Consider the following 24811-nt stretch of genomic DNA (forward strand, 5'->3'; position numbering starts at 1 on the left):
GGCGTGCCAGGCCCCATGACCAGACGTGTTTGACGTTAATGCTCCACTGTATATTATCCAGCTTGCAGAAATGTTGGATGTGAGCGATGGGATCCAAGGACAGGGATGTTTAGGTACTAATTACCAAACAGCAAGGCACAAGTCTCGCTCCATATTTCCTTACTCCTGTGGAAACACTAGGCAGGCTCCATTTATTTTCTTTGACTGTTGTTTCTGGCAAGGCCGCGTCTCAGTAAACACCACTCGCCCACCATTGTAAATCCGACAGGCGCAGATCTTTCAAGTTAGACTCCTTTGAGGAAAAATGGAGACAGATCGGATGGCGGCGCTCGGGTTTTCCGTCTTAATGAGAGAGTGGAGAAGAGGGATGGCGTTTGATCCCTGGCATGGAAGCCTCTATTTAAGCCTGTCAACGGTCATCACTCTCTCTCCCTCTCTCTCCTTCTTTCTCTCTGTAAGAGATGGAGAAACAGACCTGCACCACTGGATTTGATCAACTCAGTCAGGCACACTTAACCCTTTTCAGGAACCAGGATGCGAGGCTAAAAACCAGCACCTTTTCTGCTACCCCTCGCCTTCAAGTATCATTGTTGATTGATCACCTCGCTCGAAAAAGAAAAGAAAAGGCAGACGCAGATCTGTGAAAATATAATTTTATTTGTAGAGCTTCGCAATGAGCATGGCTCTCAGTCATCATGCTCCAATTTCATATCATATGTTTGTCCAAACCACACAAGAGCCTTATGGTTCTTCGAGGAAGTCTCGCTATAGTTGCAGCCTGACAACAAGCCAAAGACGATAAGCCCCAAGACGAATTTCCATCCTCCTCTGCGCGGACAATGAAACTTTTGAACTTGAACTTTAGGCTGCGGATGTTGAGAGACTCCTCGTAGCGGAGGAAATGTCTCTTTGATGAAGGAGGCTGGAGGGCAGGGCTCCTGACCATTGTGGACCTGGCCTGGAAGACGCTTTTCATCGCAGCACTAATGGCTCTGCCTAATCAGGCCTGATTGGGGCTGCTAAATAAATACTCTCTCCATTCATAATATCATGTGTAACTTAAGACAAAATCAATACCTGGACTGAACGCTAATAGCCAGAGGCAGAACAAATGTCTCAGCTCCGGCTGCAATACACTTTTCAGAATGCGTCTGCGGGTGACATTGGCGTGGATTTTTTTTTTTTTTTGATTCTACCAAATAAAGGCACGTGAAGATTTTTCATATATTAAAGGTGCAATATGTAAGAATTCATACAAACAGGGGGGCAGCGTATCACCAGAGTAACCACTAACTGCTGCTGACTGTAGATGCTGTTAGCCAGTTAGCTCAGTCAGCCGTGCAGCTAGTAGTGGTCCAGAATGGGAGCTCAGAGTGGTTCTCTGAGAAAGCACAGGCTGGGGCTAGCTGGTTAGCATGCTAACTTTAGTAGATATCTCTGCAACAAAACACAAAGACATTTTTGTTATAATGTCAAAACTGCTGTTTCATCACATTCTGTTGATAATTAGTTACTTTTTGGATGTTTTAAACAAAGTTTCTTCCATAACGCACCTTTAAAAAGCGGCTTTATATCAGATTTTAAATGTTAGAACTTCAAAACAGATTCAGGCATACAAACAATTCAGATACAGGCTTTGTTCTGAGCTATCGATCCCGCCCATCGTCGAGCATGTGTTCATTAAAAATCAATCTCTCTACAAATCAATCTTTCAGAAGCAGGAGTGAATTTCAAGATGTGTTTAAGCTCAAGGAAACAAAAACAACTACAGCAACACCTACAAGTTAATGAATGACAATCAAAAAAATGAATCAACAGTCATATTCAGCAAACAATTAGCATCCATCATCAATCACAGATGAATCAAGGTGTCTCCCCAGGAGCCAAAGCTTGATCATAAACACTGGAGCTGGACCAGACTTCTGTGGGCTTAAGAATAAATAAAGTGAACGACCCTGACATCAGCAGCTAGTAAAATGTTTGGCCGTTGCGGACCGGTGGAGAACGTATGAAAGAGAGCTTTGTGTGATGAGGAATAAATACAGACAGACACAATCATGTTTAAGTTTCACAGCGGCAAAAATCTGAATGTAGTTTTAAAACCTGTGAATTCAGTTAAATGTGCTTGATTTATCGCCCGCTCCACTTCTCTTCAGCCGTGTCTGTTTCTGTAATTGCGACACCATGAACACGATGTGCTGAATCTCTGAAATCCATCACATCTGGAGCTGTGAAGCAGTGTGGACCTAACACGCAGACATCTGCAACATCTGACCTGTTTACTATGAAAGACAAAAACTTCAGGTTTTCTTGAAAAAATGCCACCGAAGAAGACTCATCAGGACAGTCACATGTATGTTTTAAAAGTGATGTTTTTTTTTGTGTTACTGGTTTATTTTGTTTGAGCTCGGGGTCGGTTGGCGAGTTTACTTGGCCAGTCTCCTCGCCACGTCTTTGTAGGCCGTCTCGATCTCGGAGTCGGCGGCGCAGGTGTTGGTGAACTCGTCACGCGTGTAGGCGTTCTGCAGGTACCGCCACACGCCCGTCATGTCGGAGGGGATGTCGTAGTTGCGGTACTTCTTGGCGACGACCTGGGAGAGAAGGCAGAGCCGTGACGTCGACGTGAGCTGAAGACAAACTTGATTTATCCTGTCAGACATTTCAAATCCAACCTTTGGTGGATCAAATGTTTGTTACATTCAGTGCATCCCAGGGGGAATTTTGATACGGGTGTTCAGAGTTTACATTTTTGTAGCCTGATTTCATTCAATTTGCTTCAGTTACTGCTTTTTTTCAGTTAAAGGTGCACTTTGTGGTTTTAGGAAAGAAAACAGAGAAAATCCTTCAGCGGTTGACTTTCATGACTGAATAAACCGAATTAACAAAATGTCCAAATACAATTTCATCCTGTTTAACTTTGCTTGACCCTTCTGAAGCCGCCTTTCTAGCCTCAAACACTGTTCTAGGGACCTTATTTCCCTGGACGACTGTTTTTTTTATGTGGAAAAACATCAAATAAGCATTTTTGAGTTTGTATTTTGGCCTTATTAATATTGTAAATACTAACTTTAAGAGTTTTTATTCCAGAAACTACATAGTGCACCTTTAAGAAAGTAATGTAAGAACAAATCACAACCCCCTGGATGATTTCTATGCTGCATATGTTAAAATGAAAAAGGAAAAATTGTAAAAAAATGTTATTTATTTATTCATATTAAAGTTATATACACCCTTTTTTAAAGCCAGGGTTAGGCTTCACTGTAGCTGCTAAGCTTAAAGTGTTAGCAAGCACTCCATCTGAAGTGAGTGCACAAGCTAAACCATGCATTGAGGGTGTAAATAACATCTTTTCAAATCAATTTTTTTTGCAGCTATTATTTTACATTTTAAGTCCCCATCTACTTCAGTTGTTTAGGAGAATGCTGCAACGCTGTTTTGCTGTGAAGCTCCAGAAATGTTTTGTGGACTACAAAACTTCCCCTGACTTTCCATCAGCATGTTATGAGGAGATAATGACTGAATGTTTTATTTTTGGCTGAACTTTTCCTCGAACGTTAATGAACATTTCCCTCTTTACCTTGACTATGTGCAGTTTAGGCAGCAGGTTGCAGTCTGCGAGAGTGAGCTCGTTTCCATCGAGGAAGCTTCGGTTGGAGCCCTTCTCCTCCTCCATGCTGTCTGCGTCGATCTCATCCGGCAGGGTGCTGTTCAGGTAGTCGTCCAGCTTCTTCAGGGCCCGGGTCAAACCCTTCTCTAGAACTTAACACACAAGGTATGGATGTAAGTATGTTGAGATTGAGAAGTGACATAACCTGTGAGGGAAAAACTTCACTAGGTGGCAGCACAGCAGAATATATGAGTCAAAGTAAGACTCAAATACTGGACTCTGCTACTACCTAGTGGAGGAACATAATAATGGCTCTCATATGCTTTATTCAGCTTGTTCTGTTGTGTGTGTATGTGTGTGTCTGTGAGTTTAAATGGCACAAAATGAGCGGCCCACCGGCGTTGGCCTCTGGTTTGGTGTTCTTGATGTAGGCTGAGAACTTGGCGAAGATGTCATTTCCAGCTGTGTTCGACTCTCTCTGCTTGGCGGCCAGTCTGGGATACCTGAGCAGACGGAGAGGGGACAGACGGAGGCAAGGAGACGCAAGTCAGACCAAAGCATCTGGATAGCATTAACACCTGGACCTGGAGCTCAGCTCAGACTGAAAACATGTTACACATTCACACACCGAGCTTGGCCGCCCGCCCCTCGAGCTCTCTCACACTAAGGTCCATTTAAAACGTAAAAAAAAACTTTGCAGGCAATAAAAGAAAGATTTAGTTAATCTGACGGTTTTTCTCTGCAACCGCTCGCACACCAGGTCTTTTTTTTTTTCATTATTTTGGTAATAACAATAACAAAAAACAATAAACCTGTCTTGATTTTTCTAAAGTTACACCGTGGCTGATGTAGAGCAGCTAATAGAGCAGATATAGTTCAGGTTTTTGTTTTCACGTATCAAATCTGAGACACGCATATATACTCATTCACAAAAGATTTACAACAGCCATAAAGAACAAACAGTTATATCAGTTCACATCAGTCGTCTAATAGCACATGTTTACTTTTATTGGACTTAAATGTTTCCTGCCCTTTCAACAGCGCTCCCGAAGTGAAATAAATCCAGCGAAACGCAGCGTGTGTGTATAGTCAGCGATATAATCTGATACTGTAAACTACGTGTTGTGAAACCTTCCAGTTGAATTACTTTGGAGGGCTGAGCGTTTCCTCCAGGAACTCCTCGATCTTGTTGATATCGGTCTTGACCTCTCCGTTGAAGGTCAGGAAAGGAGGGTGTGTCCCCGGGGCCAGGTTGTGCAGATCTGCCGGCTTTCTGTAGAGGAAGCAGTGTGTCAGGAGGAAAATAAGGGTAAGTGCATAAGTGTGTTTGTGTGCTGGTGGCTTCCTGTGTCCTTACCTTTTGAGGTCGACGGTGGTGACGTTGAACACCACTCCTTTAAGCCAGAGGATCATGAAGAGACGCTGAGAGAAGGGACAGTTGCCGATGCTTTCTCCATCGTTGCCCGCCTGCAAGAAAACAAGTCAGAGTGGTGAAATGTGACATATAGTGGAAATATAAAAAAAATATACATACAGTGAATTGACGAGAAATGACCAGAGAGTTGAGTCTAAACATTTTTGACATTAGTAGAGCTGCCAGGTGATTAATTAATTGACATTACAATCTGCTCACATATGAACAATAAAAAAGTGATAAAAACATTGCTACAAATTGTTGAATACATTTTAGAGGCAAATATTGAATTCTTAACTAACTTTAGTCACTAGTTTCTTTGCAGATGCATGCTGCATCAGAGCCAAAGCAGCCCAATCTTAGATAAAATTATTACCTCCACCAAGGAGGTTGTATTTTCACCCATGTCAGTTTGTTTGCTTGTTGTCTGGCCGAACAGATTTCCATGGATGGTTCTGGGCCCAGAAAAGACCTTGTTAACTTTTGGTGCTGATGCAAACTAAGGGACATATCAAGGAATTTTTCCTCACTTTCTTTAACATTGCGAGATAGACCGCTCTTAGCCCTTTTCATTAATTTCTCAGGGACTAATGCACGGATCAAGATTTTATATAATTAGGCAAAAAAATGCTGAACATCAGATCTGACAAGGAGGATAATAGTCATAATATAGTTTAAAGTATATACATTATACATGCACGTACATTTAATATCAGATGCTTAAAGTTTTGAGTTATTCATATGGGTGACTTTCACTTTTACCAAAATAATAATTTAACAGGATATCTTTTTACAACACTGACATCATCTGAACAAAAAAAATGAGCATCAGCACTTTCACAAACCTACAAAGTCTTAAACCTGAGAGACTTTGGTTTAACAAGCTTTTTCTTTTTGTGTTCTTATCTTGCAATACCGTCTTCCTCTCTGTAATCCCTCAGATACCTCGTCAGAAAGGTCAGAGTACAGGTTGTGCTCCTGCCCACGACACTAGCAGGGATTAAATGTCCTGCTCCGGAGCACGGGGAGCTTGAACTCAAACCTTCAAGAGGAGGGACATTCCCCCTCTCTTGCTACACCGGCTTTCTGCGGTTGGGAAAATCTGCGGTCGCAAGGTTGTCTCTCGGACAGCCTGGCAACCTTGCTTCTATAAATTAAATACTTGTTGGATTTAGCCGACTGTTATCTCTGACTTTTATTTGACCGGTTAGGTTGTGGAGAGAAGCGTCATGAGTTGTATAAATGTAAACACTACGCAAACTCACATAAACACGTCGGCCCTTAAATCCCTGATAGAAATTTATGATAAGGACAGAGTCAAAGCAAAAGTACAGTCTGGGGGCAGATTAAAGCAGCACAGTCTACAGAGCTTTGTGCCTTACAGCTTTGCATTTATCCGAATGGTTTTAAAATGAGTCCCTTAACTGCTTTCTGCACAGAACAACAAGTTTTCCTCCCTGCAGACACTCATCACTTCCTCTCCATCATATTCTTATGTACATGCTGTGAGCTCATGTGTCGGCACGTATGGACACACAGCAGAGCATCAGCAGTGACACCTGAGCCGCCGGCACCAGCTGAATTATACATAGTGATTCCATCAGCTGGTTCACTGGCCAACAGAGCACAGAGTGCAGCGGCCTGCAGACACACACACACACACACACACACACACACACAGAGGTCTACAACACAGCAAAAATGAGTGCAGTGACCTCAGGGTCAGCAGGCTGAGCAGAGATTTGACAGTGGAGATAGTTCCCTTCATTTATTACATAAGAATCTGGGAATTAAACTTAATTTAATCAAGACACAAGTGGATTAAATGGCAGTATGTGCAATTTTTCTAACACAATCTTCAAGAAGGCTACTATCACAAATAATATTCAATAATTTACTCGAATGCAGCACCAGCGATCACCTCACAAATAAAAGATACTACACTGAAGTGAAAAACATTGAGTACGTGTGCCCGACAGCACAGCGCTGCTCCTAGCAAAGACCAGAAAACAGAGCTGTCAGTCTAAAAAGTAGCTGAGCCAACTGTATGTACGCCAGCCATTGATGCTCAGTGCTGTCATGCTGCCTGAGCGCATGTGATGCTTCTGTCCGTGCATTGTTATGGCTGGGCTCAGCGGCACGGCGGTAACACAATACACAGCCAGCTGATAATGGCCAATCAACATCTAGAACATAGGAGGACAAAAGCTGTCACACACAACCAGGGCCTGTCGGCACAAGGAACGTGAGCGCATGGAGCCGCTGAGTGATCTGGGGATGAGTCCACCGGAGGCAATGTTACTTCACATGAGCCATCACATATATCTATACTGTACTATAACTTGTGTTAAGGTGTTTTTGGTTTGTCTTATTACACATTTAAATGAGAATAAATGACAATGTATCATTACCAAGGCAGTGCAAACAAGACAAGTCCACATGTTTTTATGTTTCCTGTGTTTCTAGGTTAATATATCGATATTATATTGTTATCGTGATATGCGACTAGATATCGTCTTAGATTTTTGATTTTGTTAAATTATGATACGGCATAAGTGTTCCTGGCTTAAATGGCTGCATTACATCAACATTACTGATGGTTAATTATCAAAAATCTCATTGTGTTGATATATAATTGAATATTGTGACAATATCGATATTGAGGTGATTTTATCGCCCAGTGCTAGCATTTTAATAAAGTACTTTTAAAAAGATTTGAGAGTAAATATTCAGATTTATATCTTGTATCGCAATTAAAGCCTAAAAATTGTAGTGATATTATTTTTAGGCCATATTGTCCAGCCTTAGTGAAAATGCATCTTTCCATATTCTAATAGAAAGCGCCGTCATATTGCTTTGCACTAGCAGTTACAATACGATATATTAGGATACAATATATTACAATATGATATATTACGATACAATACAATACAATACGATTCGATGTGATACAGCTTAATTGTCAGTTTACTCTGAAATTCATTTTGCATCCTCCGGCAGCTCCGCTCAAGAAGTCTGAGCATGATCTCGTTGGGGGTTGCTTGACAGGAGTAATAGAAGTGTTCGGAGGGTTCAACAGTGAGAGCGAGTAAAATAAGAATGGTCTTCACCAGAGATATCCACGCTTTTATTCTCAACGAATGGTCAAGCCCCAAAAATGTTGAATCCCATAATGCAACCAATCTTTTTTTATTTTCAATATAAACACACACATGTTTAGAAGTCCGCATCCATGTTCGTACCCTCCCATAGCTAAGGTTATCCCGATAACCTCTAGTGCCACAGAAGACATCACATATCAGGCTGTGTAGGATCTATTGATCTTAATGTGTAAAACTGCAGGAAAGTCCCTTTAATGACCATGTGGAGACCAATCGTTATGATTTCATCAAAAATCTGAATCTGATCTTTGGGTTACTGATGTGAACTGATGGAGCCTGTTGTCATGCTGCTACACACTTTCCTACGATGTATTGATCCTCTCAAAGAGCTCAGCTGCTACATTAAACAAAACGCTACATTAACCAGAATATATTGTGTCGTCATCATATGTTGAACAGATCAGTGAAAGTCTAAATCTTGTGCAGGGCTGATGCAGCAGCATAGTTCTCTGTCCATCTAGGTCACACCTCAGTGTGGTAGCAGGAGGGAACAAATATTGGGGCTGCAGCTATGGAAACCAAGAAAAGATGAGGTTTGTGCATCAGACTGGATCGGCCCTGAAAACACCTTACATAAAATAGGCCAAAAAAATGAGAGTTTCATTGAGCTGCAACAACAGCAGAACTTCGTGAATGATCATGCTTGACTCGAGCCGACCGAGTGTAAGTGAACTTTCGGTTACCTAGCTGACCCGTTTCCCAAGAGGTGGACCGGCTAATTGGGTCAGTGCATCCAGGCAGCGATGAACCTTTCCACCTGCCTCAGGTAGATTCATCTGCCTCTAACATTTCCCACTGGGCCTCGAGTGCATGTAGTCGTGCAGAACAAAACAACACTGCTGTGTCTACTGAAGGTGGCACTTCCAACTGGTACTTTGATCATTTTTTGCTCCATTTTTGGTGATTATCTGGAGCATCTTTTGATCCGTGCGCTAAAATAATGCCATGAGGAATATAAAAGAACAGATTTAATGGACTGTGAGTGAAGAGAATCAGCCCACCAAATCTAAAATTAGCATCTTAGTTCAATAACACAATGCAGTTTTCCCTTCAAAAAAAAAAACAGTCTGCTTTTAATGGGCTAATGGTACCTCAGCAGCTTCCCACCATCAACAGGCAGCTTCAGTATCACTGTCACAACAATCCTGGGTCAGCATAGAGAGCAGTGTGCCAGTGCAACTCTACCTCTGCTATTGAGTTACATGAGCTCCATGAGCGGTGCTATGCTGAAAATCCCTCTCATCTACTCTCTCTTAAAAAACTTTTGAAAATACTGTAACCACAGCTAAGTCTCTGTCTTACCTTGACAAAAAGTTCGATATCAGGGTCTCTGTCTTGACCGTTAGTGGACATGATGCCTTGTTCTGGCTGTCACCTTGATTCTTAAGTCGCTTTTTTTATAAGCTAAAGTCCTTTCCTTATCCTTAGAGGGTCTACATCCTCCAGAAAAAAGGTGGAGAAAAAAGACAGAGATTATCCTCTCTCCGCTCAAAATGATCCCTGGCAACTTAAGGAGTTGTTTCCTAGTCCCTGAGTCAAGATCTCCACCACCTTTTTCAGGCTTGTTTGTGTCCTTGTTTGTGAGGCTGAGAGCCGGTCCAGGTGGCAGGTAGAGAGCCCCACGCTCTGATTTGGACGCAGATGGAGAGCAGAGCAAGCTCTCACTGACACAAAGTGGAAAACAGGTGTCAGTCTAGTAGACCAGGGGGTGGAGCCCCATCCCTCTCTTCCCACCGCTGCAACCAAACTCCCCACACACACACACACACACACACACACACACACACACACACACACACACACACACACACACACACACACACACACCACCTCCTCTCTCATCTGTGTCACGGCTCCTAAACTGGTCACATCACTTTCTTACTCTACTCTGCTCGTTGCTTCTTGAGGTGAGATCAGGTTGAAGAGGTTTTTTTCCAGAAACCTCACAAACTATTTAAAAATATCAATACTTTTGAGTTGAATCCCCAAATATCCCGCCTCCATAGCATGTGTCACTTTTTGTACGCAGCATTCATATTTAACGCTCACGTGTTTTTGACTCGCAGGTTATATTTGATCGCCAGTAGCGGACCTGCAGAGGATTCCTCAATCAATTATTCATGCTTGGCTTTGGTTTTTGAGGCAGGAGTTGGCGTTCGTTGACGGAAAAAAAAAGGACGTCTATGTAGGGCAACAAAAATAAAAAGCAGGTCTGACTGCAAAAAATCTTTATCAGAAATTGACAGGCGCTCACTGTTTTGTTTTTTTTCATTTAAATGAGCACATTTCTGACAGATGAAGAAGAAAAAGATATGTCATCATTCGTGCATTTGAAAGTCAGATGAGAGCATAATAATAGAGAGACATGAGGTGGCTGGAGCAAATTTTTTAAACGGTTTCTATTTATAGAGCAGCCCCCTCTCCTGGCTGACATACCAACATGCGGCACAAACCAATTACTGGGCCAATCGCTGAAGCAGTTCATTATCAGTGTTCGTGGGATGTTGAGTGTGTTATTTTAGGTTTTCGGTGGATATTTTTGTATAAGCCTTAATCAAGGTTGGAGTCTCAGTGGGCTTCACGGCACCCGCATGATGAAAAACAATACATGATAATGAGCCCAGAGATCTCGTTCATTACTCTTTCAACTACAATCACATTTGGCTTCAGTCGTTCCACATGGGTACAACTGCATTTCAATGCATTTCAGAGAAGCTCTTCATAGTTTGTAGCGTCTTTTATAGGTAAATACCTGAGAAGACACTTAATTTAGCTGATTTTATGATTATTAAAGCAATATAGTGCAGCGACTTATGATTATTTTCGATGTCAATTAATCTGTCACTTGTTTTTTGGGTCAATTGATCATTGTTTAGTCTTTAAAATGTAAGAAAATAGTAAAATATATAGATATATATATAATATAATTTCAAATATATTCTGTATAAAGCAAAATGTAACAAAATGACATCATTGCTGTTAAATCTTTCTCCACAAACTGGACCGTCTGTAAATTCAGAGCGCCACGTCCTTAGAGCGACATCCATTTTCAGATAGGATTTATGAACGCGCCCAAATGCCCCAAATCTCAAACTACTACTTTGAGGACTTTGAGACAAAAGGAAGCTCAAATCACTGACTTGTCGGGCTAATCATTCACCCCAACATCAAACAGTAACAGACACCTTCTATCTTTCCAGAGCCAAGGTGGAGGGGAGTGTCTGAACTGAAGATAACTTGTGTCGACACACACTCGTCAAACGTGACAACACAACCGTCCTGTCTATATAAGCATTGTCTTGATTTTGAGGTGTGAGCGGAGCGGCGTCCAAACTTTGGCAGCGACTGCTTCAGCATCTTGTACACTAAGTGTTATCTCAATCACACAGGACGCAATTAGAAAGTGATTCCCTGTGAAATTAGTTTTTAGTGATAGTATTTTCTCCAGCCTTATCACAGACAGCGGGGGGGAGGAGCCACATGGACAGATCACCTCGTTACTCTCCTCCCTGGTTTTACAGCAGTTTGGTTTATGGCGGCTGTTGAAGATTAATCTGTTGGGAAATCCACCCACAGGCTGGAGAGGAAAGAGGGTGGAGGGGAATGAGGAGAAGAGGCCAAGTGTGCTATCACTCCCATGGTGAACTCTGGTCCACATTTATCATAATTGTGATATAATGGCGTCATGATAGTATATCCGTTTGTGCTTTTGACCTTTTGTACTGTAATTATGGTAACATGCTGGTTTCCGATTGAAGGGAAATCCTACATCCCAACAAATGTTTCTGCAAATCATGAAAACGTTCAAGTTTTTACATGTCAAATGTCATTAAATTACTGACTTTCATATCGGGAGGTGCAGGGGACGGTGGTGACGTGGGTGAAACAGCTTCCAAGCCAGAGACCACAGTTCAAGATAATGTTTCAACATTTGTAAGCATGAAACTACTGGATATTTTTAACTTGTCGGGACATTCTCCAGCTGTGTTCATGGTGAAAAAAATGTTTAAAAATTTGATAATATGTGGGGACATTTTCCAAAAGATTTTGTAGTGACAAAACTGGATATTTCCACGAGAGGTCAGAACATTTTCCAGCCGTGTTCATGGTAACAACACTGGATATTTTAATGAGATGTCGGGACATTTTCAGATCATATAGTTGGCGACTGAACCGAATATTTCTGACGAGACCTCGGGATGACTCCAGCTGTGTTTGTGCCAACAAAACAAGGTATTTTAAGCCAAAAAACTAACATTTTACTTAGGCAAACGTAAATTTGTGACATTTCTACATTTCTACTGGTGACTGGGTTGAAAAATCAGCTGCAAGGACGAATATATCCTAAACCAGAGGAAGAATTTTCCCTTGTATGTTGTTCTTATGATAATGGCATATTCATGAAATTAACTCTTGGATTTAGCAAAGCTAAAGGCTAATAGTTAGCCCCAGTGGCTGTTGCAGCTTGCGGAGGGAGTCTGAGCTGTGTTGACTGCAAACACCCACTTTTTCATCTGACCGTAGACTTTGCTTATATAATATGAAGACATGACAATTTGAATATTTCGCACAAACTACCACTGTCACTACTTGTTACAAGGCCATTGTTGTCCTCAAACAGAGCTCGTTCAGTCCTGCCCCCCCCCCTCTTGACTCTCAATCTCTGTTGCCCAATCAGCAAAGTGACCCCTGAGTGTACTGATAGTAGCCTCCACCTCACACACCGGCTCTATCAGAGACAGCAGCATAAACACACAGCTAGATTTGCTCAAGCGTGGAGTTCACCCCTGGTTTCTATGGCCGTACAGTAAACAGGTTAATTATTACATCAGGCTGCCTCCGCGGTTGAAGGCACTGACAAAGAGATCACTGCTCCACTGGCTTTTCTCCCTCAAATCAACACTTTGCTATTGATTTTCTTTCGTTTCTAATCACTGATGTCAAAAAGTTACATTTAAATAACATTCACATGAAGTTAGGCTTCAACGGAAAACCATCTGTGTACTCTGGCTATAAATACAAGGATAAGATTTATATTTTTCTCATATTTTACCTATTATTTACCTGTTTAGTTTTTCATTTGTTCTATATTATATGTATATATCTGTTCAAACTGACCTACAAAGGGTATCCACAAAGTCAAGTCAGTCATGTCCTGATTGTGGGGAGTGACAGGGAAATACCCAGGGCATATCATCCGGTGCTGGCTATATTGTTTTATGTGATTATTATCTTATCATCGGAGGGTAATGTTGTCATTAGTCATGTTTTTTGGCACACCAACATCAACATCCATAAAAACAGATTGTTTTGACGTTACACTTCAGGAGGGTGTTCCTCAATATATGACCTAATCTAGGACACACCAGATGTTGTAATGCTGCTGTTGTTCTATGGTTGAAATGAATGTTCAGACCCCAAAATGCAGAATATTCAGTTGGTTGGCACTTATTTAAGTGGGGTTTAAGGTCTGTTCTGTGCAGTGTTGGTTTCCCATGATGAGAATTCAACTGTGACACCGAAGAAACAAGAAAAAAGCAAAGTTTTCAGCACAGTAAAGACACAACATGGCTTCAAGAGGCCAAAGAGAAACTTTAAAATGTAGCTGCGTTATCTGATGTGACTCTTTCAGACATGTTAGTCTTCTGTCTTACCTTGACAAAGAGGGCGACTTCAGGCTGGTTGGGGTCCGCCGGCGCAGCGCTGCTCTCATCCAGAGTCACATCCTCCAGAGTTTTCAGGGTGTAGTCGACGGTCTCCTCCTGGTCGGTGCTGGTGTCGTGGTGGGTGTAGGCCATCAGCATCCCATCTTCAGCGTTATCCTCCTCCTGGGTCCTCGGCGGGTCGTCGCACGGGTCTCCGGGGGAAGCGGAGGATGCCGAGGAGGACGATGAGCGCCTGGATCCGTCGTGCGCCTCGCCGTTCACCTCCACCACCTCCTCCACCGCCGGCTCCGGCTCCACTTCTACCTTTTCCTCCACCACTTCCTCTGCTTTCACCTCCTCCTCTGCTTTCACCTCTTCCTCTGCTTTCACCTCTTCCTCTGTTTTCACCTCCTCCTCTGCTTTCACCTCCTCATCATCGCTGGATGAAGAGGACGAGGAGCTGTGTTTGTCCTCGTCCCTGGTGTCCATGTAGTCCGGCGAGCTGCGCTCTCCCTCGGCAGGGGCGTGGACCTGCGCCTCGCTGACCAGCTGCTCCTTGGCCTCCTCACCTGCGCTCTCACATTTGGGCTCTCGGTCGGGGCTCTCAGATCCATCACTGCGCTCTTCGTGCACGCTTCTGTCTTCCACTGTGTCGCTGATGTTGTCCATGTTTGCTGGCGGTGGGTGAGCTGGGGTTTAACGCGGAGGAGGAGTGCTGGAGTGGTCAAAGTGGTGGCACACGGTGCGCCTGCCTCTGACTGACTGACTGAATGACTGGCTGACTGACTGGCTGAGCGGCTGCCTGGGCAAATTCCAGCGATAACTCATAAAAGACCTTTGATCCTGCAAGTTAACAAGTGATTCATGCAGGAGCTGAGGCCTGAGCCTTCAAGGACATGTTGGCAGGGAGGACACCTCCATTTACGCGTAATACCTCCAGAGCAGATACACACAGGGCAGTTGTATTTTATATTTTTACATATTCTTCATGTCAGTCACAGTGTGAAAATAAAATGTTGGGACAATTTTGACAGTTTAACTTCATTTCTTAAGTTTTGCCTTTGACTTTTACATTTTCTACTACTTTTTCAGGACTAGTTCACTTTTTTTTTGAAGCAACTGATTCGCTTCGTTTGTTATTTATGTTAAATATTCACTTTAATTTATGATATTTCATGTTTCTGAGGGACTGTATGAAAATGATTTGAGGGGAAGAAGAATATCTTTTAAAGTTAATAGTATACTTATAGTTATTACACTGTTAATTAACAGTGAAATGCTGTATAAACCATTTATTTAGCAATTGTTTATTGTAAATTTGCAAAAGATGCTTATTATAGTTAGTAATGGTTAGTAAATACTGTGTAGTTCACTTATAAACTTTATTTTGATGGCTATTATAAAGTTGATGTTTATAAAAAAAAATTTACAATTACTCAATAAATGGTTTATAAAAGGATTTAATTGTTTATCAATGAATTAACTATTAATTAATGTTTAATTAACTAGAAATTTAACATTTATTAATGACGGTGATTATAAGGTGTTAACATTTTTTTTGCCATTTCACCACAGTTTTATATTTCATTAATTTTATTTTTATTATCTGGTATCCACATGTGGTACAAAAATGTTATGGTGTGTAGAAATAATTGCATAATGCAAAAATCATTTTGATGGTACAGTGTGTTGTTGCAGGATGAATGGTGTCTCTGTCTCAGCCAGTGACTGTAGGATCACACATGTTTACTTCAACACACAAGTTTCAACACATAACATTGTTATGATGTAATGATTTTACATCTGGCAAATTGTTACAGACCTGCGTATTGTTTTTATGAAAGTGGTGTTGCAAAAATTGTACAAAATGCCAATTTCTACATAATGTTGCTTTAAATATTTACTTTAAATTCTGATTTTTCTTTTTTCTAAGGGGCTGTACGAAAATGATTTGAGGATAAGAAGTTAAAATCAAATGAGGCAAGGTAATATTTTTTTTGAATATTTTTTATTTATATATATTTTAAAAAATATATATATATTTTTAAGTTGATAGGTATTTAATAGTTATAAACAATGACATGCTTTATAACCCATTTATTAAGCAACTGTAAATGTTATTCAATACTGTGTAGTTAATCTGTAAACATTATTTGGACGGCCAACTGGTGTTTATAAATGTTGCTTAATCTTTTCTTTGTTTGTTAAAAGTGAAAGAACTCGTGTTTAATTAACTATAAATGTACAATTTATTAATTATGCTTATTATAAAGTCTTCCCAATTATTTTTTCTTTTTACTGTTTTTTCTCACCACAGTTTTATATTCTATTAATTTTATTTTTATTATCTGGTATCCACATGTGGTGTGAAAATAACATGGTGCTTAGGTCCATCAGCAGCCACCTGCATGTGCCCCATACATAAATGTTCTGGACCAATAAAATGTGTAAAGGCCCTGGTATCACACACACACACACACACACACACACAGAAAAGAAATATACAAGTTGTTTAGTTTCACAGAAGTCCCTTTAATTTCAGAAGACTAATTGCATCAACATGGCAAAAAGATAGTTACTTTGTAAATCATATTAAATCTCCATATTTCAAATCCAAGTTAATAATCAACTGAGAAAAAAAAACCTCATCTAATAATTATTATTCTTTAGTAACAATTCCAAGTAAATCATTTCTAAATATATTATATTTCATTTATCTGTCAACAAGTCAGGGGAAAATGATCAGACACACTTCCTCTTTTATTAAAATAAGACAATTATCAGAAAATTAACAATTTTTCCATACAAATGCTTTTTCAATTTATGAATTTAAATTTTGTAAAAAGTATCTATCACAGTGTTGTCTGTCATTTTTTTGGGGCACAGTTATTAGTCAGTGCATCTAAAAGCATAAAGGAGAAAATTGAACCAAATTTTTCTTAAACGATGCTGGAAAAATATTAGATTTTATTTGCAGATTTTGGATTTCTACTTGACTTTCTATGATTACGCTAACCGAAAAGCTTTTTGGTAAGAGGCGCCTAACTTTTTTTTTTTTTTTACTATATATATAATTTCAAATAGCAACTACGAACAAGAAGTGCAAATTATACATCACCTAAAAAGCATCCAACTACTGTCCCCTTCGTTCTGTTTCATTTCGATCCTAGTAGTGCAAATCAGGGGAACGGTTCTTGCAAGTCATGCCAAAATAGTCTTCTCAACCAGAGCAACAACAAAACCCTTTTAAAATCCCTATGACGAAATACTGACCAGTAGCAATTGCACTTCACATTTCACCAACAAATGACCATGGTGATGACAGTCAAATGTATGAAGACGAGGGTTTACCACGATCATCTGTACAGAAAAAATGCCCTCAAACTCTACAAATAAAAACGGACTCACACACGGACGATTGCACACCTTAGAGAGATAATCTCCGTTAAGTTAAAAAGGCAAATGGTAACTGACTACTAAAGAGCGAGGCCGTGATGTGATCGGCTCAATGGAACGACCTACACATATGAGCGATGGCCCTGGCACATCGAGTGAAAACCTCAGTGGGACACCTGCTTCCGAGTAACATTCATAAAAGATACCGACCTCAGCCGACCTCCAGGAACGAGATGAGGTTTGAATACTCCTCTGATTAATCACAGCATTTTTCAAATAACGTATAATTCAGCGCTCGGACCACAAGTAGAACAATTGGTGGCAAAAACCTGACAAGGCTTACTGCGAAGGCCGGATAAACCACATCTCACTACCACTGCTACTGAGTAAAGGTGTCAGTGTGCTTCAAACAAAGTCGTTTTTTTGGGCGGCATCTGAGACCTTTGAGGAGGCAGCTGGATTTCCATCTCGCCAGGCTTTAATCTATGTGCTTGTAGTCGAACCACCAATCGGTGTCCTGTGAGGAGCTACTGGCAGCTCCTGGCGTCGTTTAGACGTGACGATCAGCGAGAGATGCAACTGCAACCTCCTCAGAGGTTCACATAGATGCCGCATCAGTTATATCAGAGCTGGAGAATATATCTCAGTGAAAGAAGAGCAAAGAACGCACTGAAGGCTTTTGTCTCCACCTGAAGCCCTCTTCTTCTTTGTATTTTTTGCCCAACAGTTTTCAAACAGGACTTCCCAGATGGTTCTGTGTAACAAACCATGATTTGTTGCGTTGTTACGCAGATGATACTGTGCAAGAAACCATCTGGCACGTCATGTTACCCTCCCTCCACTCCTGACTGATGGTGGCAGAGCTGTGTCTGCCCATTTTTTGTAACAAACCTGACAATCCGACCTCACGTCCACTTCACGGAGGTGTGTATTCAGGGGGAAAGTAGGCAGAGTTTGACCTTGAAGCTCTTTTGCTTTCCTATGTGCAAATGAGCGCAACACCATGAATGCCGTCGATTGAAAGATTGTCTGAAAGTGTGCGCAGTTATTGCTTCTTGCCCTACTTTCTGTCTCCCCTCTACGATGGCTGGCTTTTCACCACACCTTCAGCTATAAACGCTTCTACCTTCAGGCGAAGGGGTTCATTTCAAGCACACTGACACCCTCATGTTATTCAAGTCATGGTTTTGGCCGACAAAGGCTCACACTTGCCAGGTTTAAATTCCACTCTAAGCTTTGAAGCTTTACTTATTAAATTACAATGAAAACAATGAGATGATATTGGGTAAATTTTCACAATCAAAGCAAAGCTACTATAAAGCCCATGTAAAGGTTTATTATCTTGATTAAGCCTGCATCAGAAGCACACCCTGGAACATTTCCCTCACACTCAAGCAAGCAAAGTGCACCTCTATACATGATTAGGAGGTGAGATTACATTCCCTTGATCTCAAACCAATATAAACAGCAGCACAAAGGTGTTTAGTCGTGTAAGGGAGGTGTTCAGGGGATGCTTCTGGACAGAGCGGACTACCTTGGGGAGCAATACCTCCTCTTCTTTTACGTCGGCCGTCATTTCCCGTTTCTTCAGCTACAGGTGCAAGTCCTCTTGCAGTAAGGGCTGCGACATCTCCCAGCCTTTGTGCTTCAGTGGGTACATCTGTTTGATGGTCATTTGTCTGATGTAGACTCCCAGAAAGCCCAGCACCAACAACACACCGAGGAACGAACCCCAGACGGGGGCATAGGAGTATTCCTTGACCCTAGGAGGGGGGCTGGGCGTGGATTGAATTGGCTCTTCGGCCAGCAGGTCCTTCACGTTAAAGAGGGAGCCGTTGTTTGGTAGAGGTCGGATGGACAGGATGTGGCACATGAGGGGGTAAAGGTCAACAGCGGACATGGAGGTCTTCACGTAATTCTGGCGAAAGGCCGGCCCGTGGGCCACAAACAACGGCTGCATGCTGTGTAAGGTGTTGTCATAGCCATGGTTTCCCACTGGAGAGAGAAGAAACGAAATACATTAGTCACATTGGTAATTATTCTTGCACTGTTATTATTATTCTAGAGACGTCACCATGAATCACAGGCATCACTTTTCGTTTAGAGATTTATGAAAACTGGCACTGCTGCTCTCTCAGATGATTTACTACCATCACTGCTTGCCCCGGCAAACTGGTTACTGCTAAATCAATCACTGCAGCGCACGAGCAAGACTAAAAAATTACATCAAAACACACAAGCACAAAGCCATTCGATGAAAGTTAAGACTGGCTAACTGCTGCTCCTAAAATCTATCAGTGCTATTTCATCCCTGAAGAAGTGACCAGATTCACACATCAATACAGTTTAACAGCGATGCCTGTGACCGCGGCATCAGTGGGTTTAACTACCATCTAATCAGGTACAGTATCTCAGACTTCTGACTTTTAAGTACCCATACTGTTGCAACCCAATACTACATATATCCATCCAGGCAGTCTCACACCACATCATCAGGTTTTCCTTCCAGCTGCAGACTCAACGAGGTAATCTTACTGATTATCAAGAGATGAGGAATAGATGATGTAATCTGTGGCTGCAGTGAAAAAACTCTGCCCTCCTTCATACATAGTTTGAGATCTGAGAGTCTGAGGAGGAGGCGTTTGAAAAAAATACCTGCTTGATTTGAATTGGATCAAGGAGAATAACTGCACTGCAAACATCCAAAACCCACACACACACACTCCTGCTGTTTTTAGGGAAAATAAATCTGGCTTTCTTTGTTAATTACAGCTGGTATAACATGAGCTAGCTTTGGTTCAGTGTCTGAAAATAAATCTCCTGAGAGGCTATTAATAGAGCAGTAGGAACCTGCCGTTTGAAACAACTGGATAGAGTAACTCTGAATACTGAGGTTTAAAACACGTACACATGAAGGGCCCGGTCCTGTTCTGCATGATGGTCCAGCCCTCCTTGGCCTCCAGGATGATGGGCATGATCCTGACGTTGTGTTGATAATGGAAGTGTGCAGGAATTTCCTCCTTCTTGTACACCACCATGTTGGGGTTTGCATCCACCAGCAGACTATAAACCTCCTCAAGCCTCCCTGCAAGACAGGTGATAAAGCAACGGTAGAAAAAGTCCACAGATACAAAGATTTGGTTTTAGGATAAGAAGCAGAATAAGTAGGAGAAATTAATCCAAAATGTATTTATAACTGAAGAAAATACTCCCCAAAAATATTCTAAATTAAGCTCCATATTCCTAAAATGTACATACATTACAAGGGTAGAATCGGCCACCTGTTAAAGTCATACTACAAAACAAATAGAAGGCTACAGATCACCAGAGTAACTACAAACTGCTGCTAACTGTAGCTGTCGTAAACTCGTTAGCTCAGTTAGCCGTGCAGCTAGCGGTTCAGACTGGGAGCTCAGAGATCAGGGGAGTGTTAATGTTTACACTGGAAAGGTTTGGGTGGTTAGCATGCTAACGTCTGTAGACATTTCTGCAAAAAAATACATAGAAATCATGATTTCAAAGTTGCTATTTCTTCACTTTCTGATGAAACTTTTTGAAAGTTTTAATTTCTTTAATCAAGTTCATTGACAGTATTGGATGTGACACATGTTTTAAAGTGGTACCTTCTTTGGGCAGTATTCCCACCACTGGACTCTTATCCACCCAGGTGTACAGGTCTCTGCTCACATACACATCCAGCTCTATGATCTTATCAGCTGAGAGCTGTGCCATGCCGTGGTCGCTGGTCACTATCAGGTTGACTTTCTCGTACAGCCCCGCCTTCTTCAGCTCGTTCATGAGGAAGCCGAGCTTCTCGTCGATCCCGGCGATGACCACGTCCATGAGGGGACTCTGAGGTCCCAGGCTGTGCCCGCTCTCGTCCGGCTCCTCCCAGTACAGAACTGCAAAATCCACTGCTGCGTCTTTGGGTGCGGAGAACCACTCGATGATCCGCTCCACTCTGGTTTCAAAGGAGACTGAGGCGTTATACTGGAGGAATTCATTGGGGTACATGCCGTGGATCTTCACGTCAGACCCCGGCCACATCGCTGCCCCACTCCGGCCTCCAGCTTTCTGGACGGTCACCCAAAGAGGCACCGCCTCTTCCCACCACTGCGACTCATAGATACTGTCCGTCTCCATGGAGAAGGAGCGGTTAAGAACGGGATCATACATCTCGTTGGCCACGATGCCATGAGACTCAGCGTACAGCCCCGTCACCAAGCTGTAGTGGTTGGGGAAGGTTTTGGTGATGTAGGCGCTCTCCACCTGCTTCACCATCACCCCCTTTTCCATGAGGCTGTTGAAGTTAGGCGTTGGGACCCGGTCAATGTAATCCCAGCGGAAGCCGTCGAAGGACAAGAGCAGCAGCTTGGGCCGGTCCGTCGCACTGTGGCCCCTGTGTCCGTGCTGGTTCAAGTGACTGAGAGAGACCAGAGGCAGCAGCAGGGCCCACAGGCAGACCAGAGGACTGCAGCCTCCTCGCAGCAACAGGCCCAGCATTGTGATGTGTGTGTGACGAGACAACCTACGAACACACACAAAAACTTCTTAGGAAGAACTGAGTGAGGCGAAGCAATTAACCTTTCTTATCTGGACAAAAGTATGCAGACAAACGTGCTCACATTCGTCTGTTTGATTAGGATCTGGGGCTGGTTTAGTAAATTTTGTAAATCACAAGTTTCATCACGATATGATATTATAACGATTCTTTGGACAACGATACGATAGTTGCCGATATCACAAAGTCTGCCACGATACGATTTCGATTCAATTCGATACAGGGGCCTGCGATCGATACGAGATGATATCATATGTCCATTTAACACAATCAGTAACGTTCATATCAACTTACAAAAAGAAACTCAAATATGATTTGACAGTTTTATTACTGAACTCGTCAGTGGAAATATTATTTTATCAATGATTCCAGATATTTAAATGGAACACAATCTGTTCTTTTTAATAAAAAACAAAGCACTGCTTAGAAAGGAGCTGCACATGGATGGAAACAGTGACACAGACCTGCCATGGGAATTTCAAAATAAAGGTGTATCTTAACGATATCGGCGATATGAGTCGATGTTTTCACTTTGCATCGATGCTATTGGATCGATATATTGATTTGGATAGTTGTATCGTTACCCCCCGATTAAATATGTGATTCTCTGTTGTATTACATTGTAAAATTAATATCTTTGGGTTTTGAACTGTTGGCTAGACTTAAATAGACATTCAAAGATGTCACCTATGGCTCTGAGAACTTGATGATTTTTTAATACGTGATGGGTATTAAATGATCATATCATTAATCAGTTTATTGGAAAAACTAATCAATAGTTGAAGAAATAATAAAAAAAATATCAGCTGCAGCATTAGAGTAAAAATTAAATTCACTTTAAGATCAGCGTAGTTCAGCTTTAAAGCCCAGTCACATTCCTAAAATAGCCCAAATTCCAGCCCATAATAACAAGTGTCGTATCAGGATATTGAGATGAATTTTAATCCAGCTCTACAGTACAGGAACCAGACAGGAGACATTAGCAGTGAAGACATCACGGGTCAGGAGGGCAGTTCTGTCTCTGGATATATAATAATAATAAGCACAAACAAACTATTTAATGACATCAGTCACATAAAGAGGAAACAGGCTCCTCGGTGTTGGAGCTGCGCAGCTAACAGCTGCAACAGCACACAGCACCGGCACCGGGTCCAATTTCACACGAGCGGACCAGCTGGAGCGACGTGAAGGAATTCAAACGCACGAATTGAAAAAAACAAAACAGGCTGAATGTTGTGTTGCTGTCAACAAGCCTACCTTGTTATCGGATCCTGCACTGGCTCGCCTTCTGCGCTGCACGACGAGATAAACAGCCCCGGAGGAAGTCCCGCCTTATACCCCGCTGTGTGTCCGTGCGTGTGTCCCCTCTGTCGCTTCTTTTAACGACGGATATTAAACCGAACAAGATCATCTGAAGACAAAAAGGCTGTCCAGCGTTTCCTGCAAGTGCATGCTTCGCCTCAGAGCTGCACCCCCCCCAAAAAAATCCAGCGATGACGTAATGTGGGATGAGGAGGGGAGGTGGGAGGAGGAAGAGAGAGAGACAGGGGAGGGGAGGGTGATTTTATAAATAGACACGATGGTGTCAGTCAGGTGACAGACAATCATTTTTATTTAAGATTAAAAAAATAAATAAGAAATAAAATGCCTGGTGATTGTGTCCATGTGTGTCACATTTACAGATGTTCAGGCAAAACATCTGCACCCGCAGTAATCCTCTGCAGACTGGACTGCTGCAAATAAAGACATTCAAAGACAGTGTTGCTCTATTTTTTTCCTTCTTTACATTACAGAAGTGCACTGCAACAGCCGCCCTGCAAAAAAAACCCAAAAAACAGTGGCAAACATTGTCCACAAGGTGGCAGCCATGCTCTTTCTGAAAAGCAGCCAGGAGTCTGTTTCTACTCATTGTGTTAGAAATAAAGATGGCATCTCAATAATGACGCTGCATGGTGACAGTGAGAATATTTCTGACCTGCTGACGAGCTCCTCCATTTACTGAGGCTCAACACTCTCATGCATCATCTTAATTAATGTCCATTTTATTGGTTCAGATCAATAAACAAATGCATGATGATGTGATGTGTCAAGATAGAAGTTTGATTCCTGGGGATGATTCATGAGCTACCCAGCATAAAGTAGTTGAAATTAGCTCTACCTTTAAACATTAGTGATGTTCACATTAATGCATACATAATAATCCAATACTAGATTGGCACTCAGTAGAGAGCATACCTCCACCAAGGCCCAACAGTCCCTGTTTGTACTCCAGTCACCTAAATACACCAGATTTATTTCATCAAGATTTTACCTAAAATGTTGAAAAACACCACGTTTCACAAGGTTAAAGAAAGCGATACAAAAAGAGTTCCTTTGTCCAGATTCGCACCAAAATTTAACTGGGTCTATTCTGGGCCGAGACCCGTCCTCTATCCAAGTTTCGTGGAAGTCCGTTCAGTAGTTTTTGTGTAATCCAGGTGACAAACAAACAAACAAAACATAACCACCTGGGCGGAGGTAAATTGAATATACATTGTTGTGAAATTAGACTTTTACTCTAGTAAAAATGTGAGTGCATGACTTGTAACAGAGTATTTCCAGACTGTGGTGTTGCGACTTTTACATAAGTACAATATCTGAGTACCTCTTCCATCTCTGTATGATTCATGATAATGACTGAAAGCTCCACAACTAATAAATGGACCTCGAGGCGAGAAGCTCATTTTTAAACCAACAGAGATGAGAAGAGGAAAAAGAGGGAAATCGAACATCTATCGTACTGAGACAACTGGGCTGCTGATGGAATAACTAATAAAGGGACCTTGAGATACGATGGTTTGCTGCTTGCTGTTTCCAAGGGCGAGAATTAACCTTTAAATGGTTGATATGGTCTATTATGACACATGACATATATAGTTTATCATCATACAACACAACATTGTAAACAAACTAAAAATAATCAAGTCACAAAAATTAACGTTTCATGGTGGAGTGTTGAGGATGAGTTGAGGAGTCTCACAGCTTGAG

General features: G+C 41.8%; 2 protein-coding genes across 2 annotated transcripts; both read right to left on the minus strand.

Annotated features, from left to right (window-relative positions):
- Window positions 1–639: 639 nt before the first annotated feature.
- clic5b (chloride intracellular channel 5b) lies at window positions 640–14592 on the minus strand. The gene is made up of 6 exons (XM_073492627.1): window positions 13837–14592; window positions 4965–5074; window positions 4755–4880; window positions 4004–4110; window positions 3578–3759; window positions 640–2591 (listed from the first exon to the last, which is right to left on the minus strand). The coding sequence occupies exons 1-6, from the start codon at window positions 14494–14496 to the stop codon at window positions 2427–2429; spliced, it is 1350 nt and encodes a 449-aa protein (XP_073348728.1). The 5' UTR covers window positions 14497–14592; the 3' UTR covers window positions 640–2426.
- Window positions 14593–16335: 1743 nt separating this feature from the next.
- enpp5 (ectonucleotide pyrophosphatase/phosphodiesterase 5) lies at window positions 16336–23282 on the minus strand. Its single transcript, XM_073492754.1, has 4 exons — window positions 23042–23282; window positions 20847–21751; window positions 20132–20308; window positions 16336–19218 (listed from the first exon to the last, which is right to left on the minus strand). Exons 2-4 carry the CDS (start codon window positions 21724–21726, stop codon window positions 18815–18817), a joined length of 1461 nt encoding a protein of 486 aa, XP_073348855.1. The 5' UTR covers window positions 21727–21751; window positions 23042–23282; the 3' UTR covers window positions 16336–18814.
- Window positions 23283–24811: the final 1529 nt, after the last annotated feature.

Source organism: Pagrus major, chromosome 22 (assembly GCF_040436345.1).
Source record: "Pagrus major chromosome 22, Pma_NU_1.0".
NCBI classification, from domain to species: Eukaryota; Metazoa; Chordata; class Actinopteri; order Spariformes; family Sparidae; genus Pagrus; species Pagrus major.